Genomic DNA, 18,824 nt, shown 5'->3' with positions numbered 1-18,824 from the left:
CCTGGAATGCTCTCTGTCTGTTGTACGTCGGCCCCTAGTATAGGCCTTGCTTTAAATACTAGTTTACTTATAACCCTTTGACGTAATAATTTCTAATATATTGCATTGGCTGTATAAAACTACATATTAGATGTCTGTATGGTTTTCATCACCTTTTCTATTGTGCTGCACTGGTAGATGAGACTGAGCCATTTGTTGTATAGGGTTAGTGTCACCTCGTGTCACCAGTAACAGAATGTTGACAGCAGATCCGTCTAGTTGGTCCTTTCATTTATTGATGGTTTATTCTCAGTACACATGTGATGTCTGCATATGACATCACAGAATAAGGGGCCACATGTGAACCGTGTCTCAGCACTATTCTGTGTTCATAAGTCACCCATGACGTCTTCCCAGAGATATAATTCCTCTTAGTACTTCCCCTCCGTGGTCGCTCAGTGTAACTCTTATGTATGTGGGAAACAAACTGAAACACAAACCCGAATCTGAGGCTTGACAGTTTGTACGTTTATTTATTAGTGGTCTTATATTTGGTTGAATGTCTAAAATATGTTTCCTCTGCTATTCATACCCAGCACAATACAGAAGAATAATAAATGACACTAATGGGCTAGCAGTTATGTCTGCTGGGCGGACACCTAGAAACCAATTATTTACTAGACTTCCAGACCTCTTATATATCATAATAATCAAAATTTCATTAGTCCATCCACCTTCATTACACAATTGCACCATCTAGTGTACTATTTGATGTACTGCGCTGTCTTGCAATGAGTTGTTCATCATCATTTATTTATATAGCGCCACTGTTTCTGCAGCGCTGTATGTTCTCCCCGTGTTTGCGTGGGTTTCCTCCGGTTACTCCGGTTTCCTCCCACACTACAAAAAGATACTAGTCGGTTAATTGGCTGCTATCAAATTGACCCTAGTCTCTCTCTGTCTGTCTGTCTGTGTATGTTAGGGAATTTAGACTGTAAGCTCAGATGGGGAAGGGACTGATGAGTGAGTTTTCTGTACAGCGCTGCGGAATCAGTGGCGCTATATAAATAAATGGTGATGATGAGGATAATGTAACCCAGCAAAGATGAAGGAACAGTCAGCTTACTGCATAGTAGGAGCGTTAGTTACACATTTCAGACATTAATGATACAAAACAGATTTTTATTGTAAAAAAAATGTATATTTAAATTGAACAAGGCAGCAGATTACAGTTACCTTAACGTGCCCCTGTGGCCGTACCCGGATATTTCACTAGGACCCGCTCACATCAGAGAGGCACAGGGGGAATAAATATTGTGTAATCTCCCCTGCCTCCAGCCAGCCACTTTACAAAGCACCAAATGGGCGAGGTGCTGAGTATAAACCTATTTGTACCTCGATTTACGCAAATGATGGATTACACTTTGTAGGTGTATAAATCCTTTTACAACATAGTTCATTTTAATTTGTATTTATAAATTAATTTTAATCTGTGTTTAATAGTGGGTGTGGCTATTCATGTGGTTGGTGGAATTTGTATGATACCTTTATAATTTTGTTTTTATAATGGTCAACAAGATTTTACTTTGTAAAATCTCCCCCTCCGCAAATAACTGGAATTTTCTGTGTGCCCCAATTTGTGGGGATCCATCTATTCCTTGTATACTGTGCTGTATTGTGTATGAGGATACTGCAGAGATCGCTTTATGGTCACAATATTTTTTCTGTTACAAATCGTAGTTATGCTCCAACACTTCAAAACGCTGCGGCAACAGATCCCCATATACAGTACATTGCGTATATGCGACATCTCACAGCTTCTACTCCTGTTATCACTACTAATATCAGGGAACTGTAATGACTGCAAACGCCATCAATATATAATATCAGTGAAGACTTGTTTTATCTTTTGCAAGCAGATTTTCTATACATTCACCCCACATGAAACCAAAAATGGTGGTTGTCCATTTAGCCCTGTGGAAGTCTGTGAATTCAATCACAATTTAGCACACAATCCCTCTCTCAATGTAAGGATCCCCTTCAATGTGGATGAGATGTTGTCTTTTAGATTCTCTGACCTCAAAGGTCTCTGGGACCAGACCCGTTTTATAGAGATGTTGCAGTAACTTATCAGCTATGATGGAAGACACCTTCCGTTCTAATGGTGAACTGTATAGAGATATTTCCATTAGAGTCACATTACCGGTTACAGGGTTTGGAGGACCCAGAATGACGCAGTGAGGATGTTGTCCTCTCCTCTGAGTTATTACTGCCACAGAGAAGAACTGTGACCGTCTTCCGGCACTGGTATTCCAGGTGGCCGCGGAGGGCCTGAACTCCCAGACTTGTTGGCTTACAGACTGATCTTGGTCTTGCTTTGCCAGAAGAGAAAACACATTGGTGGAGAAGCACACAAGGGTCTGACTGGCGTCTTCCTTTGCGACAGCTAACACAGTGACGTCTTCGTCTACGTTCTTGTGTAAACTCTCCAGAGTCCGTTGAGTAGACAAAGGCTGGCCGTAGAGGAGAGGGTGGAAATGGGCTGCTTTCCCTTTAACACCAGCCAAAGTTGAGACTGGGTCATAGCCTGTACCAGACTGAAACAACATGGGGAGAACAGAGATGAAGACCAGGATCAGAACCACGGCCAGGCTGACAGACGGGAAGAAGTCCGAGGCTTCCGGCTTTAGCGTTACTGTGGGAGAGGTGTGTGAGTGTCTGGTGGGACCTGTCCGAGGGGCCTTCCCAGGGTCAAGATCCAGAATGCAAACACTCTGGCAAGTGAACGCCATCTTGTATGTAACTGTGGAGACAAAACGGTAAGAACCATTCATTTATACAGCTTCATAAGGCACTTGTGGAGGCACTTTGTAATATTTCAAATGTTGTATTTACAATTTGGGATGTTACAGTGTATATTAAACACTATGGGAAGAAATTATCTTTAATTTGTTTCTTTAAACGTTTAGAAAATAATAAAGGTTTAAATTATTTTGCACAAAAAAAGTATTTTAGCTTTTGTTCTGCATTGGTAGAGCAACATCTAATGTTAATGAAACAATGTCACAGTGTCCAAGTCAGATAGTAGAGAATGTGTGTGGCATTTCATGAATACCCTATCCTACACTGCTAAACACTATAGCGGGTGAAACAGTCTGTTCCTAGGTGGCTTCATCATTTATCTGTGTCATGCTCAGAACGCCAAGTGGGGGAAGCATTAACTACGGCCTGTACATGGTATTTCTAGAAGTGGCTTTTTCTGCAGGTCCATAGACACAGAGGATTCAACTTTCCCCTTCTAAAATCCATGATCTTGTTGCTCCTTTGCAAAGCTTTTGTGATCCCTAAAATCTATATATGTTATATTAGATGGTAACGCCCGGAAGATCTCCCTGTAGTCTATTCTAGTTGGTTCTTTTATATAAAAGTGCTTTAGCTGAAAATCATCTTCCTTTGCCAGAACCACTAGTTTCATTGTCCCAGATTATATCTGAATAGTTCATATCACCCATGTGAAGGGCCATCATTTTCTTTCAGCTGGTAATAATAATTGTATTGCAGTGGGGAGGCCTTCCCTAATGTAGAGCCTATAGCTGAGAGACAATTTGCCCCAGTTTGACACCTCTTACTTACCTCCTTAATTCCCCGCTATCATACTGGTATAGCATGTGGCATAAGAAGTATTTAAGAAAATACTATGTCTGAGGTCCTTGCTTTGTGTTTACAGAGTAATTCCCTGAGATTGTGGAGTTACTATTGGATATTGTTATTAGAGAGTAGTTTATAAACCTCCCTTACCTTTCTTATTGTTTAGTAAGGCTGGGTACACACTGGAGCATTTTCGTCCAATAATCGGTCAAATCAGCCTATCTACGACCGACCGGTTGGAAGTCGGGGTAGTGTGTATAGTGAGGCGATGGTCAAAAATCATTCCAAAGTGTCGATTGTCTGCTCATTTGGTTGGTCGTACTGTTAAATATTTTCCGACCAATCACTGACCGATCATGTAGGGTGTGTGCACTCATACTCACGATCCCCATAGAGGTTACAGAGTCGGCCTCTGTTCAGCCGATGCTGGCAATCAATGTCCCGGTGAATAAATGTTTAGAGTGCTGTAGAATGAATAATTAATTTGTTCGTTCTGAGACAGAATGTTTCATTTCAGAGTCACAGAAGATAACACAATTCGTTAGGACATGTGGATAGCTAGAACATGGTGTTTTTAATCTGTGTGACAATAATGAATGATTGAATATTGTGCTGTTATTCTCTGAAGACAAGAGGACCAGATGAAGAGCACAGATATGAAGGTAAATCGTGTCAGTGTGTATGGATGAATCGTCAGACTGATCGGACCTTCAGTCGTAGATACAATTGTTTGAGATAACATGTCAGTCTGAAAATTCCTCAGTGTGTACCTAGCCTTAGGCTATCTTTGTACCTACACTGATGAACCCATACAGTGCAGAACAGTTTAACTAAAGGGGGGAATCTCTCAGCACTGGCGCTGAATACCCAATGGATGAAGCATTGACACAGAGGCTAGTAAGTTCTATTCCTACAATGGGGTTTCTTATTTACAGAAATAAAACTTTTATAAATTCTCTTTAATATGGGTCATCTTCTAATTTGTGCAAACATAAGGTTATGTTACAGGCTCAACCTAGTCCTAGAACTTTGTTTATTCTCATTACCATTGCCCAGAGGAAAGCTGTGAGACAAGCTCCAGCAAGAGCCCAGAACACCTAGGCAGCTAATTAAATGTAAAGCATGTTAATTTTGTTTGCAGAAATGCAATTATCAAGGATTGTATTACACACAGCAAGGACTACTGATATAATCACCAAGGTTATGTATTAACCAGGCGCGTTTCATGAACTGCACTATTGTTAGTTTTCCATGTGGATAAGAGAAATTGAATGTTATCATTCTTTAAATTACCAGTAATATGTACAGTATGTACGTAACAACAGAGAGGCCACTAAACGGGCCACAGCCCAATCTCTTGTTACGTGAGGTGCAGACAAATGTAACCAGCTGTGCCTAGGTAGGGGTCACACAACCAGGCATCGTACTCTGCAGATAATCAGCTTCTTTCCAAGCTCTTGATCTTGTGAAATACTTTTTCCCGTTCCACAATTGTCCTGAAGTACAAATATAAGCGTAGTAACGCTACTTGTGTACATGTTACGGAGTATATGTCAGTGTTAGGGTAATTCTAATATAATAGTTTATAAAGGGAGAACTGCTGCTTTGTAAAATAACAATACAATACAGGCCTATAAATGCCAAAACCAACTGTCCTGATTTAGGGGCACAGTACATATTCCAAGGGGCAGTAATGACTGCCGAGACTGAGGGAATGTCCATGACTGCAAAGTGGCAGCTAGCAGGGCTGTGCTCGCTTCCTATTGGTGCACAACGCATTTCACCAGAAGTGCTAGGCACACCCCATTGTCATGAAGTTCCGATTCCAAAGATCCAAATATTGGGATTTAGGCAAAGGTCATAGTAAATTTACAGTCTCTATTCGTGGTCTAAAATAGATAACAACCAACTGCTATATTTTACAGAGGTCTAGTAAGTAAGGTCTAAAAGAACAGTTTTGGCATCAGGATTTTGATTCCTTGAATTCCAAATTCACCAACATTTATTTATTACCTATCAGTTTTTAGAATTCTTATATGGAAGTTTTACATTACAAGTGTCCAGAATACCTTCCATTAAAAAGACTGCTTTGAAACTTAGATTTACAAGGAATAAAAAAGAAAAATCCATAACTTACATAATACCAGCAGATGGTGATAGCGAGTCCAGGATTCTTCCAGTCTCGTCACCAATATTTATATATCATCATTATTCATTTATATAGCGCCAGCAGATTCTGTAGCACTTTACAATTGGGGACAACGCAGTAATAAAACAATATTGGGTAATACATACAGAGAGGTAAGAGGGCCCTTCTTACAAGCTATGGGACAGTGGTAGTTTGATACATGAGGTTAATTGCTATATATTGCATATATTATTATAGTTGTAGAGACCTATGTGTTATTTAAGGAGTATTATCACCATTTATTTATATAGCGCCACTGATTCCGCAGCGCTGTATAGAGAACTCATTCACATCAGTCCCTGCCCCATTGGAGCCTACAATCTAAATTCCCTAACATACACACACAGACAGACAATTAACCTACTAGTATGTTTTTGGAGTGTGGTAGGAAACCGGAGCACCCGGAGGAAACCCACGCAAACACAGGGAGAATATACAAACTCCACACAGATAAGGCCATAGTTGGGAATTGAACTGATGACCCCAGCGCTGTGAGGCAGAAGTGCTAACCACTGAGCCACCTGCTGCCCAAGGAGTAGTATAAAATTAAATTCTAATGTCTGATTTCCCCCCTCATGCCTGTATCCCTGTATGTCTTATGTTTGATCCCACGCTGTCCTACCACAGGGGCAGGCTGGGCTAGAGGCATCTGCCCTCAGTCCCATAGTGGGCTACCTCAGGCTGGGTCACTGGGCCACTTGCATTTCTTTCCTTCAAGATGTCCCTAATAGGCTGCTGAGTCAAGTCTCGTCCCCTGAGCTAAAATTTGCCAGCCCTCCCCTGACGCCCCCCCCCCCCCCCAATACCTGACTCCGCTGCTGTCTCCCATTATGTCTTGTATATATCATCTTAGCCTGCAATCCCAGACACCTACTCATATATTCAAATGCATTTTACGCAAACGTAAACATGATATCACAAGGGCATTTGTTCTGCACTTTGGTAAATGACCTTTCTGTGTCATGTTGGTAAAAGTATTACTTGTGTGTTACATTTTGTTGCACATTGTTTGGGATGGGGGATGTCAGTGTTTAGCAATGGAACAGAGAGCTCAGTTACATAGGGGTCCAGTAATGTCTGGTTATGCCCCGGGTAAGGGAACTGTTACATATATTGATGGCAGTGTTGTGAAAGCTTTGTTTAGAAAACATGGTATTCACGTGTAAAGTGCTAGAAGCCAATTCCAATAGTACCTCCATACAAAACCGCACAGGAAAAGGCCTCCTTTATAATATCCATTATAATATCCATATTTTACCCGGGTACTACGTGTTTCATGCAGATTTAAATATTACAATCTTTAATACACAGAATATAGTCATCATTTGCATCCATCTCCTCCCATCAGATCAGCTACTTACAGCCAGTTAGGGTGCATGTATCTGCCATTGCAGGCCACTTAAACTTGGCACTTATATTGTGGTACACAAAATGTCCTGAACTGTATAAAATACAATAGAATAAAGTGATCCTGTTCCCAAGCAGCTATTACTGCAGTGAATAAAAGGCCCCTGAAACGGAGGGACACACTGATCATAGCTGGATCCAGAACATTGCCTGTAATAGGTGCTGGCTGCTGTCATGGCAGACTGGAATGATGAACAACTCGTTTGTCAGGTTACAGTGTGAGAAACAGCCTGGAATGTGGATCATTCCAAACAGACAGTTATTCAAAATAACATGTTCTGCCTATCTGCTTTCATAGTAAATACAAACTTCCCCTCAGCACTTTCTCTGCTAGAAACATGTTGGACAAAGGACACCGTAGTTACTAGGACTAAGCTGTACACAGTAACATCCACCCTGTGTATTATTGTGAGTCTGCAGGTATCCTGGGGGAGATAAAGCTGTGATTATGGGCAGTGCTGTATCTAGGGCTGTGGCAGAGGGGCTGCCGCCCAGGGCGCAGAGCGGAGGTCTCTTGGTATGGCTCTGATTATGGGGGAAACCTTTATGTGACATGTCTGAGTCTCTTAAGTATATATAGAACATCTGGTTACTTTGTTTCCAAACTAATAAGACAAGCAGTGCTACAGTAACAGAGTTCTACATCACTGCAGCATCAGAATCACATAGTGGCCTCTATACAGCGGTATACCATCCCGCCACTACTTCCACTGCTTTAATTGTCTGGTGCTCAGAGACAGACACTAGTTCATTTTGGCCATGGAGCTTCATGCGTAAGGGCATCAACATGTTTGTACAGAATTGCTCCTGACTTTGGGGTGGTTTTCAGGGGCAGACACAGGAAAAACTGTCAGAGGGTGTAACTAATATATGGCTTCTCTTGCGTGCCTAATAATCTAGGCAGCGAGCTGTTGCTCCTCCCACGCTTCCCCAGCGTCTCTTTCTCTTTTTGCCCCTCAGATCCCCATCTGTCTTACCAATAAAAATATCAGCTTAGTGACAGACAGGCAACGAATGAGGTGTGTGCTCGGGCTTTATGAAAGACCTTGTTGTCAGCCCTTCTGGTAGGTGAGATGGACGGGCGTTGATCTTGGTACCAGGACCGGGCACTGGAGGTGGTCCAGTGCGCGGAGAAAGGAAGTGAGGCCATCTTTGGTAAGAAGACGCAGGGAGAAGAGCGCTGGACGCATGCAACGCAGGGTCTCAGCAAGGTGTCATCCCATTGCTCCAGCACAGATATGGTATATTCAATATGTCCCACATATTTATCATTCCCCAGGCCTCCAGCTCAGGTGGTCATGTCCGAGGGAGACAACAGCTCCAAATCAGAGAATTAAACAGTATTAAGGAGAACAATTTTTGATCCCATCTCACCATCTAAAAACTTCACTTCCTCCACCAAGCACATCCAGAAGAAGCTGAGATTTGAAGATACTCTGGACTTTATATGACTTGATGTAAAGATGTCTGAGGCGTCTGCCTGCTCATTTTTCTCCCATTTAAATCCTCGGTAATTCGCCTCTCCAGTGGTTGCCTGGTACCATGCCAAAGACTCACCAAAGCCTCACTTTTGTCCAACCATGGTCATCTAAAAAGTTAGTAGTCATCAACAATTTTAAAGGTGAAGACAGACCATACAGGGTCAGAGCCAGAAGTCCTCATCTTATCCATAACTTTGCTCCTATCCTGGCCAGCCAAAGACAATTTAACCACTTAATATCCACAGTAGTGGGACATATCCTGAGTGAGTCAACATTGTATGTACACTAAAGAGTTTGCTGTGTGGGAACCAATTTACTTGTTATACACAACTCAATGGCTGGAAACATGAGATAGGGAGGATGGCTCCACAGACAAGAACGAGAGGTGGTTGGAAATATACAGACACAAATTTGGTGGAAAATTAATTTGGAAATGGGGGTTAAGTAATTGAACTAAAATTAATTTCAAACAAATTTCTTAAAGTTCCCTTAAGCCTAGCCGGCTGCTGGTCAGTCACTTAAATTTTGCCTGGACCAGTGACATGGGAGATGTGAGGGAAAGATGCAACATAGAAACATAAAATTTCACAGCAGAAAAGAACCGCTTGGCCCATCTAGTCTGCTCAATATTTTATTATTTTATTTTGTTTAACCTATGGTAACCTCAAACACTATTTGATCCTTAGTTCTTTGTAATGATATTGTTATGTCTATCCTAAGCAAGTTTAAATTGCTCTTTTTTATTAACCTCTACCACCTCTGATGGTAGGCTATTCCACTTATCCACTACCCTTTTATGTGAAGTTATTTGTCCTCAGATTTCCTCTGATCCTACTTCCCCTCCAGTATTATTATTTTATTATTATTAATTTTTATTTATAGGGCACCACAAGGTGTCCGTAGCGCCGTACAGGGACAAACGAGTTACAGTACAAGGTGAGACAGCACAGTACAGTAAACAGTAACTCAGTAAGCTCAATGCACAGCTAGAGAGGGCGGGGGAAGGGGGAGGGAGGATCCGCAAACAACGGAGCCCAAGAAGGAGGGCGTGGAAGACAGGGAGACCCCCAGAGGGGATGGGGGGTGGAGGGTCCTCGAGGAGGAGGGCTAAGTAGCTGGAGAGCAGAGTTAGGAGTGGTGGAAACAGGAGAGATGGCCCTGCTCAGAGGAGCGTACAATCTAAGGGGAGGGGTGGACAGACAGAGAGACACAGGGGAGAGAGGGAGAGTAGGGGGACGGAGGCAGAAGATAAGGTAGGAAGTTAAGTGAGAGACTGAAAGGCTTTAAGAAAAAGGTGAGTTTTTAAAGCCCGTTTGAAACTGGACAGATTGGGGGGAAGTTCTGATGGAGGGAGGGAGCTTGTTCCAGTGGAGGGGGGCAGCGCGGGCAAAATCTTGGATACGCGCGTGGGAGGAGGTGATCAGGGGGGAAGAGAGGCGACGGTCATTGGCCGATCGGAGAGGGCGGGATGGAGCATGAATAGAGAGGAGGGTGGAGATGTAGGGTGCAGTGGAGTTGGCGAGAGCCTTGTATGTGAGTGTGAGGAGTTTAAAGAGGATTCTGAAGGGGAATGGGAGCCAGTGAAGGGCTAGGCAGAGGGGGGAGACAGAAGAGGAGCGGCGAGAAAGGAAGATAAGCCTAGCGGCAGCTTTAAGAACAGATCGAAGGGGAGCGAGATTAGAGTGGGGGAGGCCAGTAAGGAGGAGGTTGAAGTAGTCCAGGCGGGAGATGATCAGAGAGTGAATAAGACATTTGGTGGGTCTTGGGAGAGGAAGGGCCGGATGCGAGCGATGTTACGCAGCTGGAAGCGGCAGGATTTAGCAAGAGAGAGGATGTGGGGGCCAAAGGAGAGAGAGGAGTCGAGGATGACACCAATGCAGCGAAGTTGGGGGACAGGGGAGATAGAGGAGTTGTCGACAGTGATGGAGAGGTCAGAAGGGGATGAGGTATGAGAGGGAGGAAAAACTTCAGTATCAGTGCATGTCCTCATGTTCTAGTACTTCTGTTCCTTTGTAGAATGTTTCCCTGCTGTACCTTGTTTAAGTACGATATTCTAGTCTTTCCGGGAAAGTTGTGTGCTGTAGGCCATGCACCATTTTAGTTGCCCTTCTTTGTACATTCTCTAATGTATTTTTATCCTTCTGGAAATATGGCGTCCAGAACTGAGCACAGTATTCTAGATGATGTCGTAGCAATGACCTATACAGTGGTATTATTACTTCTTTCTTTCTGCTACTGATTCCTCTCTCTATGTAACCAAGCATCTGACTTACCTTCCTCATTGTTTTGTTGCATTGCTTACCTGCCTTTATGTCACCTGAAATAGTGACTTCTAGATTCCTTTCTTCCTCAGTAGTTTCCATTATAGTGACATTAATGCTGTATTTAGCCTTTGGGTTTGTGAGACCCAAGTGCATGATTTTGGATTTTTGGGAAATTAATCTGTAGTTGCCACTCTCTTGACCATTCATCTAGTCTAGATCATCGATCATTTGTTTTACCCCTACTGGTGTGTCTATCCTGTTGCATATATTTGTGTCATCTGTAAAAAGGCATACTTTCCCTTCAATACCATTTGTAGTGTAATCAATACAGATATTACAAAGCACTGGTCCAAGTACAGATCCCTGGGGTACTCCACTGCTAACCTTTCCCTCCTGTGAATGTACTCCATTTAGTATAACTATCTGTTTTCTATCCTGCAACCAAGATCTTATCCATTCAACCATCTCTGAATCCAATCCCAAGCTTTCAAGTTTATTTAACAGTCTGCAATGTGGGACAGTGTCAAAACCCTTACTAAAGTCTAGATAAGCTACATTTACAATCCACCCCCCCCCCTTCCCCCGTTGATCTGTTACTTTAGTCACCCAGTCAAAAAAGTAATTATGATTTGTTTGACATGATCTCCCACCAGTAAATCCATGCTGTTTAGGATCCTGTAGTTACTGCATGTGAGATAGTCTACAACTCTTTCTTTTAAGAGTATCTCCATCAGTTTCCCGACTACTGATGTAAGACTCACTGGTCTGTAGTTGCCTCTTTCTTGCTGCCACTTTTGGGCAGTGGGACTACATTCACTCTTTTCCAATCCTCTGGAGTTACTCCTGTAGCTAATGACTGATTGAATAATTTTGTTAAAGTTATTTTAGTATCTTTGGATGTATCCCATCTGGCCCCATTGATTTAGCCACGTTCAGTTTTTAGAGCTCTGTTAGGACCTTCTCTGTAAATGTACTTGTATCTACCTCATTGCTTTGAGTATACTCGCAACTTAACTGTGGCCCTTTCACTGCTCTTTTCTGTAGTGAGCACTGAGCAAAACATTATTAAGGTGATTTGCTGTTACCTTGTCTCCCTCAACAATACTCTCTTTAGTTTTATTATTTCTCCTTTCACTTATATACCTAAAAAAAAAACGTTTTGCCCCTTTTGCATGAGCCATCTTCTCTTCAGATTGTGCCTTTGCACATCTGATTACCTACTTGGCCTCCTTCTGTCCAGCAACATACACCTCTTTGTCTTCATTATTCTGAGTCTGCTTATATTTCCTGAAGGTCGTCTTTTTTTCGTTTCACAATACTTGCTACTTCTTTTGCAAACCACAATGACTTCCTTTTCCTTGTGCTTTCCTTGTCCCTTCATCTCTTCAATGTAATGACATTGAGGAGATAAAGGGACACAGAGACATTAGTGATAGTTGGAGGGTCACAGGAAAATCTGAAATGAAGGAGCAGGTAGGGATACAGAGGAGATTATTTAATATGTATTTATGTTTTACTATATAGCGTAATAAAGCTTCTAAAATTCAATCTTTCAAATTCCCTAAAGCTTCTCAGGGTCTAAGTGGCCCCCAGGCCAATCACTTACATTTCACATACCGCCACTTCTAAATTTCCAATTTGACCACTGGTTGTTGTTATACAATTTTACTAGTATTAGAATTTCCAGGAAAGCCAACACATGATGAGACCGACAAACGTGGGTCAAGGAAGGTCCGGGGATTAAAGAGTATGTCAAGGCCGAAGGATGGGCCAGTAAGAAGGGACCACAAGTTGGAGGGCTGGGATTTCCTCCTCTATTGGCCACCAATGCCGGGGGCTGGCGACACCTGTTCCAAAATACAATCCTAGCCCCTCCACAAACAAATGGAAACCTTTGTATATACTGAAATGAGGTAAAAAGTCATACAATCCTTACACTGCGCTGAGTGCAATCATTTTACATAAATTAATGAATAACTAGATCCTTTCATCAAGATTTCCATAAGATCTTAGATTAGAGAATCAAATTAATTATGGGGACAAAAAATACTACCAATAAATTATAAAACATAACCTGAAATAATTATAGGAGGAGGTTACAACTCATACATGTTCTAATAACAATCTTCATTGCCTCAAATTAAGAAAACATAAATAAACATAAGCTCCAATATAGTGAATAAGTAGCTGTGGGGGGAGAAACCCTAAAAAATCAGTATCAGAAATGTAATTAATACAGGAAGTGGGAGATGTGTAATTCATGTTTCAGTAAAACCCGGGGCCCTGGAATGTTATCTAATTGTGTCAGTTACACTGTAAGAATACAGGACGTTCAGAGGGCGCAGCTCCTGTGTAATGTGAGGACAATCGATCATCTCCCAGAGCTTTATCATAGACATTCCTAATAAATACTTCTGCCATTTGCTAAGATTTAGTTATATGGCGATGAGAATTGTAAGGTTCGTCATGCCACCAAAACACTGTGAGAAGTGGCTCATTCTGCAGAAACTGGATTCCTTCGATTGGTCATGGGTGATGAATTCTGTGAGTTACTGATTACTAGATCAGGAGAGCTTTGATACTTTGCTTCTTTTCACCTAATTAAAACCTGAGCCAATTCAAACAATCTTATCAGACCTGGTGACATTTGCAGATTGGAGGCCCATCAATCATCAGGTCTAGGCTTCTCCTTCTCTACCTCTTCATTTCTCTTGGAATCGTTCTGCCAGCAGATGGGGACATGCACTGTGTGCAATACGCTTCCCTAAATTACCAGTTCCCCGGCCTTTCTCCAGGAACACTTTCATGATTTCTACCATTTGGCTGAGATGAAGCCTAGTTCTGTTTGAGGATGGTATGACCACAAAGCTGGCAGCAGAAGCCTGGGATGAGGTGACATGGCGGTGCCTTAAAGATGACGTGGACCCTGCCCCCGTCACTGGGACAGACTGAGGCACGTAGTGCATGAATCTCATTTATTGTTTGCTCCTTGCCCTGGCCCTGGCCTGTTGGCTGGACGGACCAATTCTATATTACTAGAAGGCTATCTTACTACATGTTCATCACTGAACTTCGTATTTTTGTTTTGTGGGATGGGGGGGCGGGCAGCCATGAGGTTCTTACCCCCCTTTTTGGTGGTTTTTGCCACTTGGGCCAAGGTTTTCAATTGAAAAACAAAAAGTAATTAAAATGAAGATAAGACCATTTCTATGCTGCCCCTGATGTCTAGTTTGCCCATATGGTGAATGTAGTTGTGGATGATCCCCGTGACCCCGTTTCCATAATAAGCCAGGTTTCTTGTAGAGATTTGGGATGAACCTGCTCACGTGTGCTGATATTCTAATATCTGTCTGGCAGCCAGAGTACATATTATCAGATTGGATCAAAGTCATTTTATTCCCAGATGATGGATGATTAAAAACAGTAGGTAAAATAAATACATTGCAAATTAAAAGCCTGGTAAAACTTGGCAGCTTCTGCGTATCACACCCTCATCTATGAATATATAAAGTGGGAATCTGGCGCCAGAGTTTATACACAACATACAGCATTCACATTATAGGGTATTCATTTGCTGTGGATGTCTACTACAGGATCTGCCTCCTTAAATCCACTACTGGAAAGCATTAAATGCTGAACGAAGTAACTGACTAGCTTGATATATCTTAATCATTTATATTTAACTTTCTAACCTAGAAAGCTGACATGTTTAACTCTGTGCCGGGAGGAACAGTTACTCCACCTTGTTTGAAGAAGAGCCCAGATTTTGGTCCTCCCACAGGTGACGGGGGTGAAGGAGATGGGGGATTCATTACAGCAATAATAGTCTTAACTGGAGATGTTCTTTAATTCTGGAAAGTGGCAGAGAGGAGACAGAAAGCTCTATAGGCTTATGTGATTGGCTTGCAGTCCCTTAGGTAACAGTGTCTGTGTAAGATCATGAACAATACAGGGGCATGGCCAGCTTTTGAAGGGATCTGCTTACCTTTGCCTTTTGAGCTCCGCCGCTGCTCAGTCTGGATGTGTTTTTAGCATTGTACTTTTTTTTTTTTTTTTTTACATTTTATTGAACTTTTATATGACATTTGGGTATAGGAGGAGGAACAGAATAAAAGGGATCCGGGGGGGGATTTACAACTTTGAGCACAGTTGATCCTTTTTTACTTTTATAACATCATTGACGGAGCGACTGAGGAATTAGAGCTGTGTTGCATTAAAGGGGGCTGGTCTAGGGAGGACGGAGGGGAAGGTATGACACTGTTTTAGTGTAGTTTATTAGCTACTTGTTACACTGCAGGGGCCCTCTGACCTTCAACATTACCCATAATCTCAGTAATAAGGTACAACAATGCATTTGATAAAATAAAGGCACCTATCTGTAATAATATATCGGTAGTATTTTAGACAAGTGTCACACACTATAAGAATAAAGCAGGAACAAGCTGGGGGCCACAAGTGGTTCATCACTGCACTAGAACATGTATGAAAATTGAGTATAATTGTCATTTCTTGCCATTCCTTGCAGGGAATGTAGCAATGATCAGGGTGTAACACAACATGACCCGTAGCCTCGCTGTATAGTCTACTGTGTGATCTTTATATCACCTTATTTACCCTCATTGTGTATACTGAAGCCTGCTCTTCAGGCAGACACTTCCCTACTTCTAACCGGAGTTACACTCTCCCCTACTAGCCGTAAAACCAACTCAACAGGTTCATCCTCTCGTCCCTCACACGTTCCTCACGCTGACACGTAGTAACCCCTCTGCCGAGAGCTTCTATCACAGATCTATCAGCGTTCTCTTCTTATATACAGTTTATGTATAATACACATATATATATAATGCTGTGTTACTACTGTATCTTACACTACAAGTACGTTGTGTGAGTACACTACATTGTATATCAGAATAAATCTTAGGAACAGTAACTTTCCACAATATACTTTACTATTTGTATGTTTAACAAGTCGTATGGATACATTGACTTACACCAGTTGAAGTATGAACTGTAATTCATCTTGAGCTGCACTTCACATCTATTTGGCTGCCTCTCGCACCTTCCACACCAGGTAATACACAGTAGGTAAAAATAAACTCATCCTTAATTTAAAATCTGTCTCCTTACTATGCAGATGTAGAAAGTATGTAGCACAATCTACAGATTGTTAGATACATGTTATCATTTTAATATGACGGGATTTGTATTAAACATTTTACTTTTACCGGGTACCACAACCTAGAATTAAGTTATAGTCACAATACACAAGCTACCGAGCAGTCCTTCTCCTTAACCTGGTCACATACAATATGCCTTCCTTTCTCAATAAATAACTCTATTTCTGTACAATCAGATCAATATACAATTGAGGCACTCATGTAATAACAGTTCAATCATATTTATTACAACGTTCTTTTAAGCAAAAACAATCCAAGTGATCACTTGTCACTTAATTTTTGATCTTCCTCTCTTCATGTAATAAGTCTGATTCATTTGTAGTTTGCAGAGTGTAGGAGATCAGGACTATTAGGGGGAGTGATGTGCTATGGGGGTTTAGCTCAGTGTTGTCCTGCACACACTTCCGGGTAATATCGTACTGAAATCTTTGATTATGCAATCAAAAAATAAGTCCTCAGACTTAAATCACTCCACTACAATACACAAACTTCAGTTATATTTATTAAATTGTTTGTCAACCACACATGTAATGATTTTTGAACAATTAAAAACAACAACAATCAGACTCACACAAGCATTAAACTGCAATCTTCAGAAATGTATGGTTTTGATTAGAAGTACAAATATGAGTCATTTCATATCCTGATGCTGTATTTACAACACAGAATGTGGTAAGATTTTCACGCTCTCGCTAACAAATAACAGTGTAGCTGTGACATCGGTATTGTAACTTTACTTGTCAGTAAATGTTGAGGAATGAGCATTTGATTCTGGTATATACACAATCACACATTAATCACACATTAAAACATGCCTGGATTGGAATATTGTTGCAGAGAATGCAGGTGGTGTTACAAAGCAGTGCTGTAATATTGCTAATTACACTTAATGTAAATACAATCTACTCTCTTCTGTGTTTCTAAGTCTACATTAGGGGGCGATATCGCTGGTGAGATTCGGAGAATCTGTGGATTAGTGACCATCAGTAAAATGACCCCATAATGGAGGATGGAGTAGTTATACCCCCAGATCAAACACTAACGCGCAGTCTGTGACCCCTTGGTCCAGGATTTACTGTCAGACTTTTCTCCATTTATGCTAATAACAGAACCATAGCAGATGTGTCAGTTACTCATACCGCTGACATTGCCTGCAAATCTGGATAAAAAACTGGTTAATAAAAGTGGAAATAAGTAAAAGGTTTGCTGGAGCCGGAGCTGGAGCCGGTTTGGTGCATATACATTGTGTACGTCTTATAGAAAACAGAACTCATAAAATACATCCGTTTCCTATGAACTTTTATTCCATTTTTCAAACCTAAAATGTAATAAACACAGTCACCGTTTGTGATATAGTCTGATCAGTACATAAAAGCCACCATACATCAGGAAGGAATCTAATGCCACTATAACACGGTGCTGATACATTACATCGTGTATTAATGGTATCAACACACTGCAAAATAGGAATATACCACTCATAGAAAACCAGCTGCTAATTATTTTCCTCCAGGTGTTTAGTGTATACAGACAGTAATTAAGAGATCTCTTAAGGCAATCACATGTAACCCAGTGACACAGCCCAAGATAACCTACTATGCCCCCCAGGTGCCCCCTATACCATAGCCCGCCAGCCCCTGAATCTCTGACCCACTGCAAAATAATTCAACAACAGACACCAAACATAGGATGTGTAACACAGCTCTCACTGACACACCCAACACCTCGCTCACATTATCCCTGGTATGGCTCCAAATACACAGTGACATATTCCAGGAATGACATGTCTGTCTCTCTTCCCTCATCACCCTTTTATCCCATAGCAAATACACAAATCAACTCACAGAGAACATAATACAAAACTCACCTCCACGGCATCCAAATAGTCACTGAACTGTAGCTTGTGAGTCTGATGCTAAGGCCACGCCCACTCAGGTAGAGCAGGTAACACGCCCACACCTGCAGGAGCCTAAAACGCATTACAGAGAGACCTCAACACAGCTAATACCAGGTAAACTGAAGTTGTACAGAGACACATTAATAGCGGGCCTACGGTTTCTCCAGGATAACCTATACATCTGTTCTATTACAAAGATCGCTCACCCCAAAATAACAGTGTTTTACTGTGTTTGTGACTATTGCTTAAGAACCTTCAAGAACAACATATTATATATAAGCGCCTACATATTCTGTAGCGCTTTACATAGAATATTTAATCTTTTGTCAGTCCCTGCATCAGTGGAGCTTACAATCTATATTCCCTACCACACATACTAGGGTCCAGTATGTTTCTGTGAGGGAATTAATGTTAGATTTTGTGCTTCAAGTTATCCATCGGATTTCACCCCATAATTAGGTAAGTTTTATTTATTTCTGTCTATTCATAATGTGTCTTTTTAGTGATATGTGGTCATGGATTGAATAGTACATGATGCTGTATTTATTTGTATTAAGTGTTTTATTACTTTATAAGCCAATCCTTTGTGATGACTCTGCTATATTTTATTATCAGTAGCTGTAGCTTATCCTTAGTGCTGTTCTGGAGTGTTCTGTGTTCTTCATGAAGTGTAACAGAAAATAGTGACAGTTTTCCATTTGGTGTCCGTTTGCAAGATAATTGGGAGAAATTATACTTGTACTAATATAAATACCCAATTTGATATTTTTTTTATTGCAAATT

General features: G+C 41.4%; 2 protein-coding genes across 2 annotated transcripts in view; one reads left to right on the top strand and one right to left on the bottom strand.

Moving 5' to 3' along the window:
• SLC2A6 (solute carrier family 2 member 6) overlaps positions 1–18,824 on the top strand; it is a 119,967-nt gene that overhangs the window by 52,732 nt on the left and 48,411 nt on the right. The gene's annotated exons all lie outside the window — the stretch shown is intronic.
• Positions 1,861–18,066, bottom strand: LOC142101738 (uncharacterized). The gene is made up of 2 exons (XM_075186130.1): positions 18,012–18,066; positions 1,861–2,782 (listed from the first exon to the last, which is right to left on the bottom strand). The coding sequence occupies exon 2, from the start codon at positions 2,769–2,771 to the stop codon at positions 1,983–1,985; it is 789 nt and encodes a 262-aa protein (XP_075042231.1). The 5' UTR covers positions 2,772–2,782; positions 18,012–18,066; the 3' UTR covers positions 1,861–1,982.

The sequence above is a fragment of the Mixophyes fleayi genome, chromosome 9 (assembly GCF_038048845.1).
Source record: "Mixophyes fleayi isolate aMixFle1 chromosome 9, aMixFle1.hap1, whole genome shotgun sequence".
In the NCBI taxonomy this organism is placed as follows: Eukaryota; Metazoa; Chordata; class Amphibia; order Anura; family Limnodynastidae; genus Mixophyes; species Mixophyes fleayi.
This window is presented reverse-complemented; position numbering and strand designations above follow the sequence as displayed.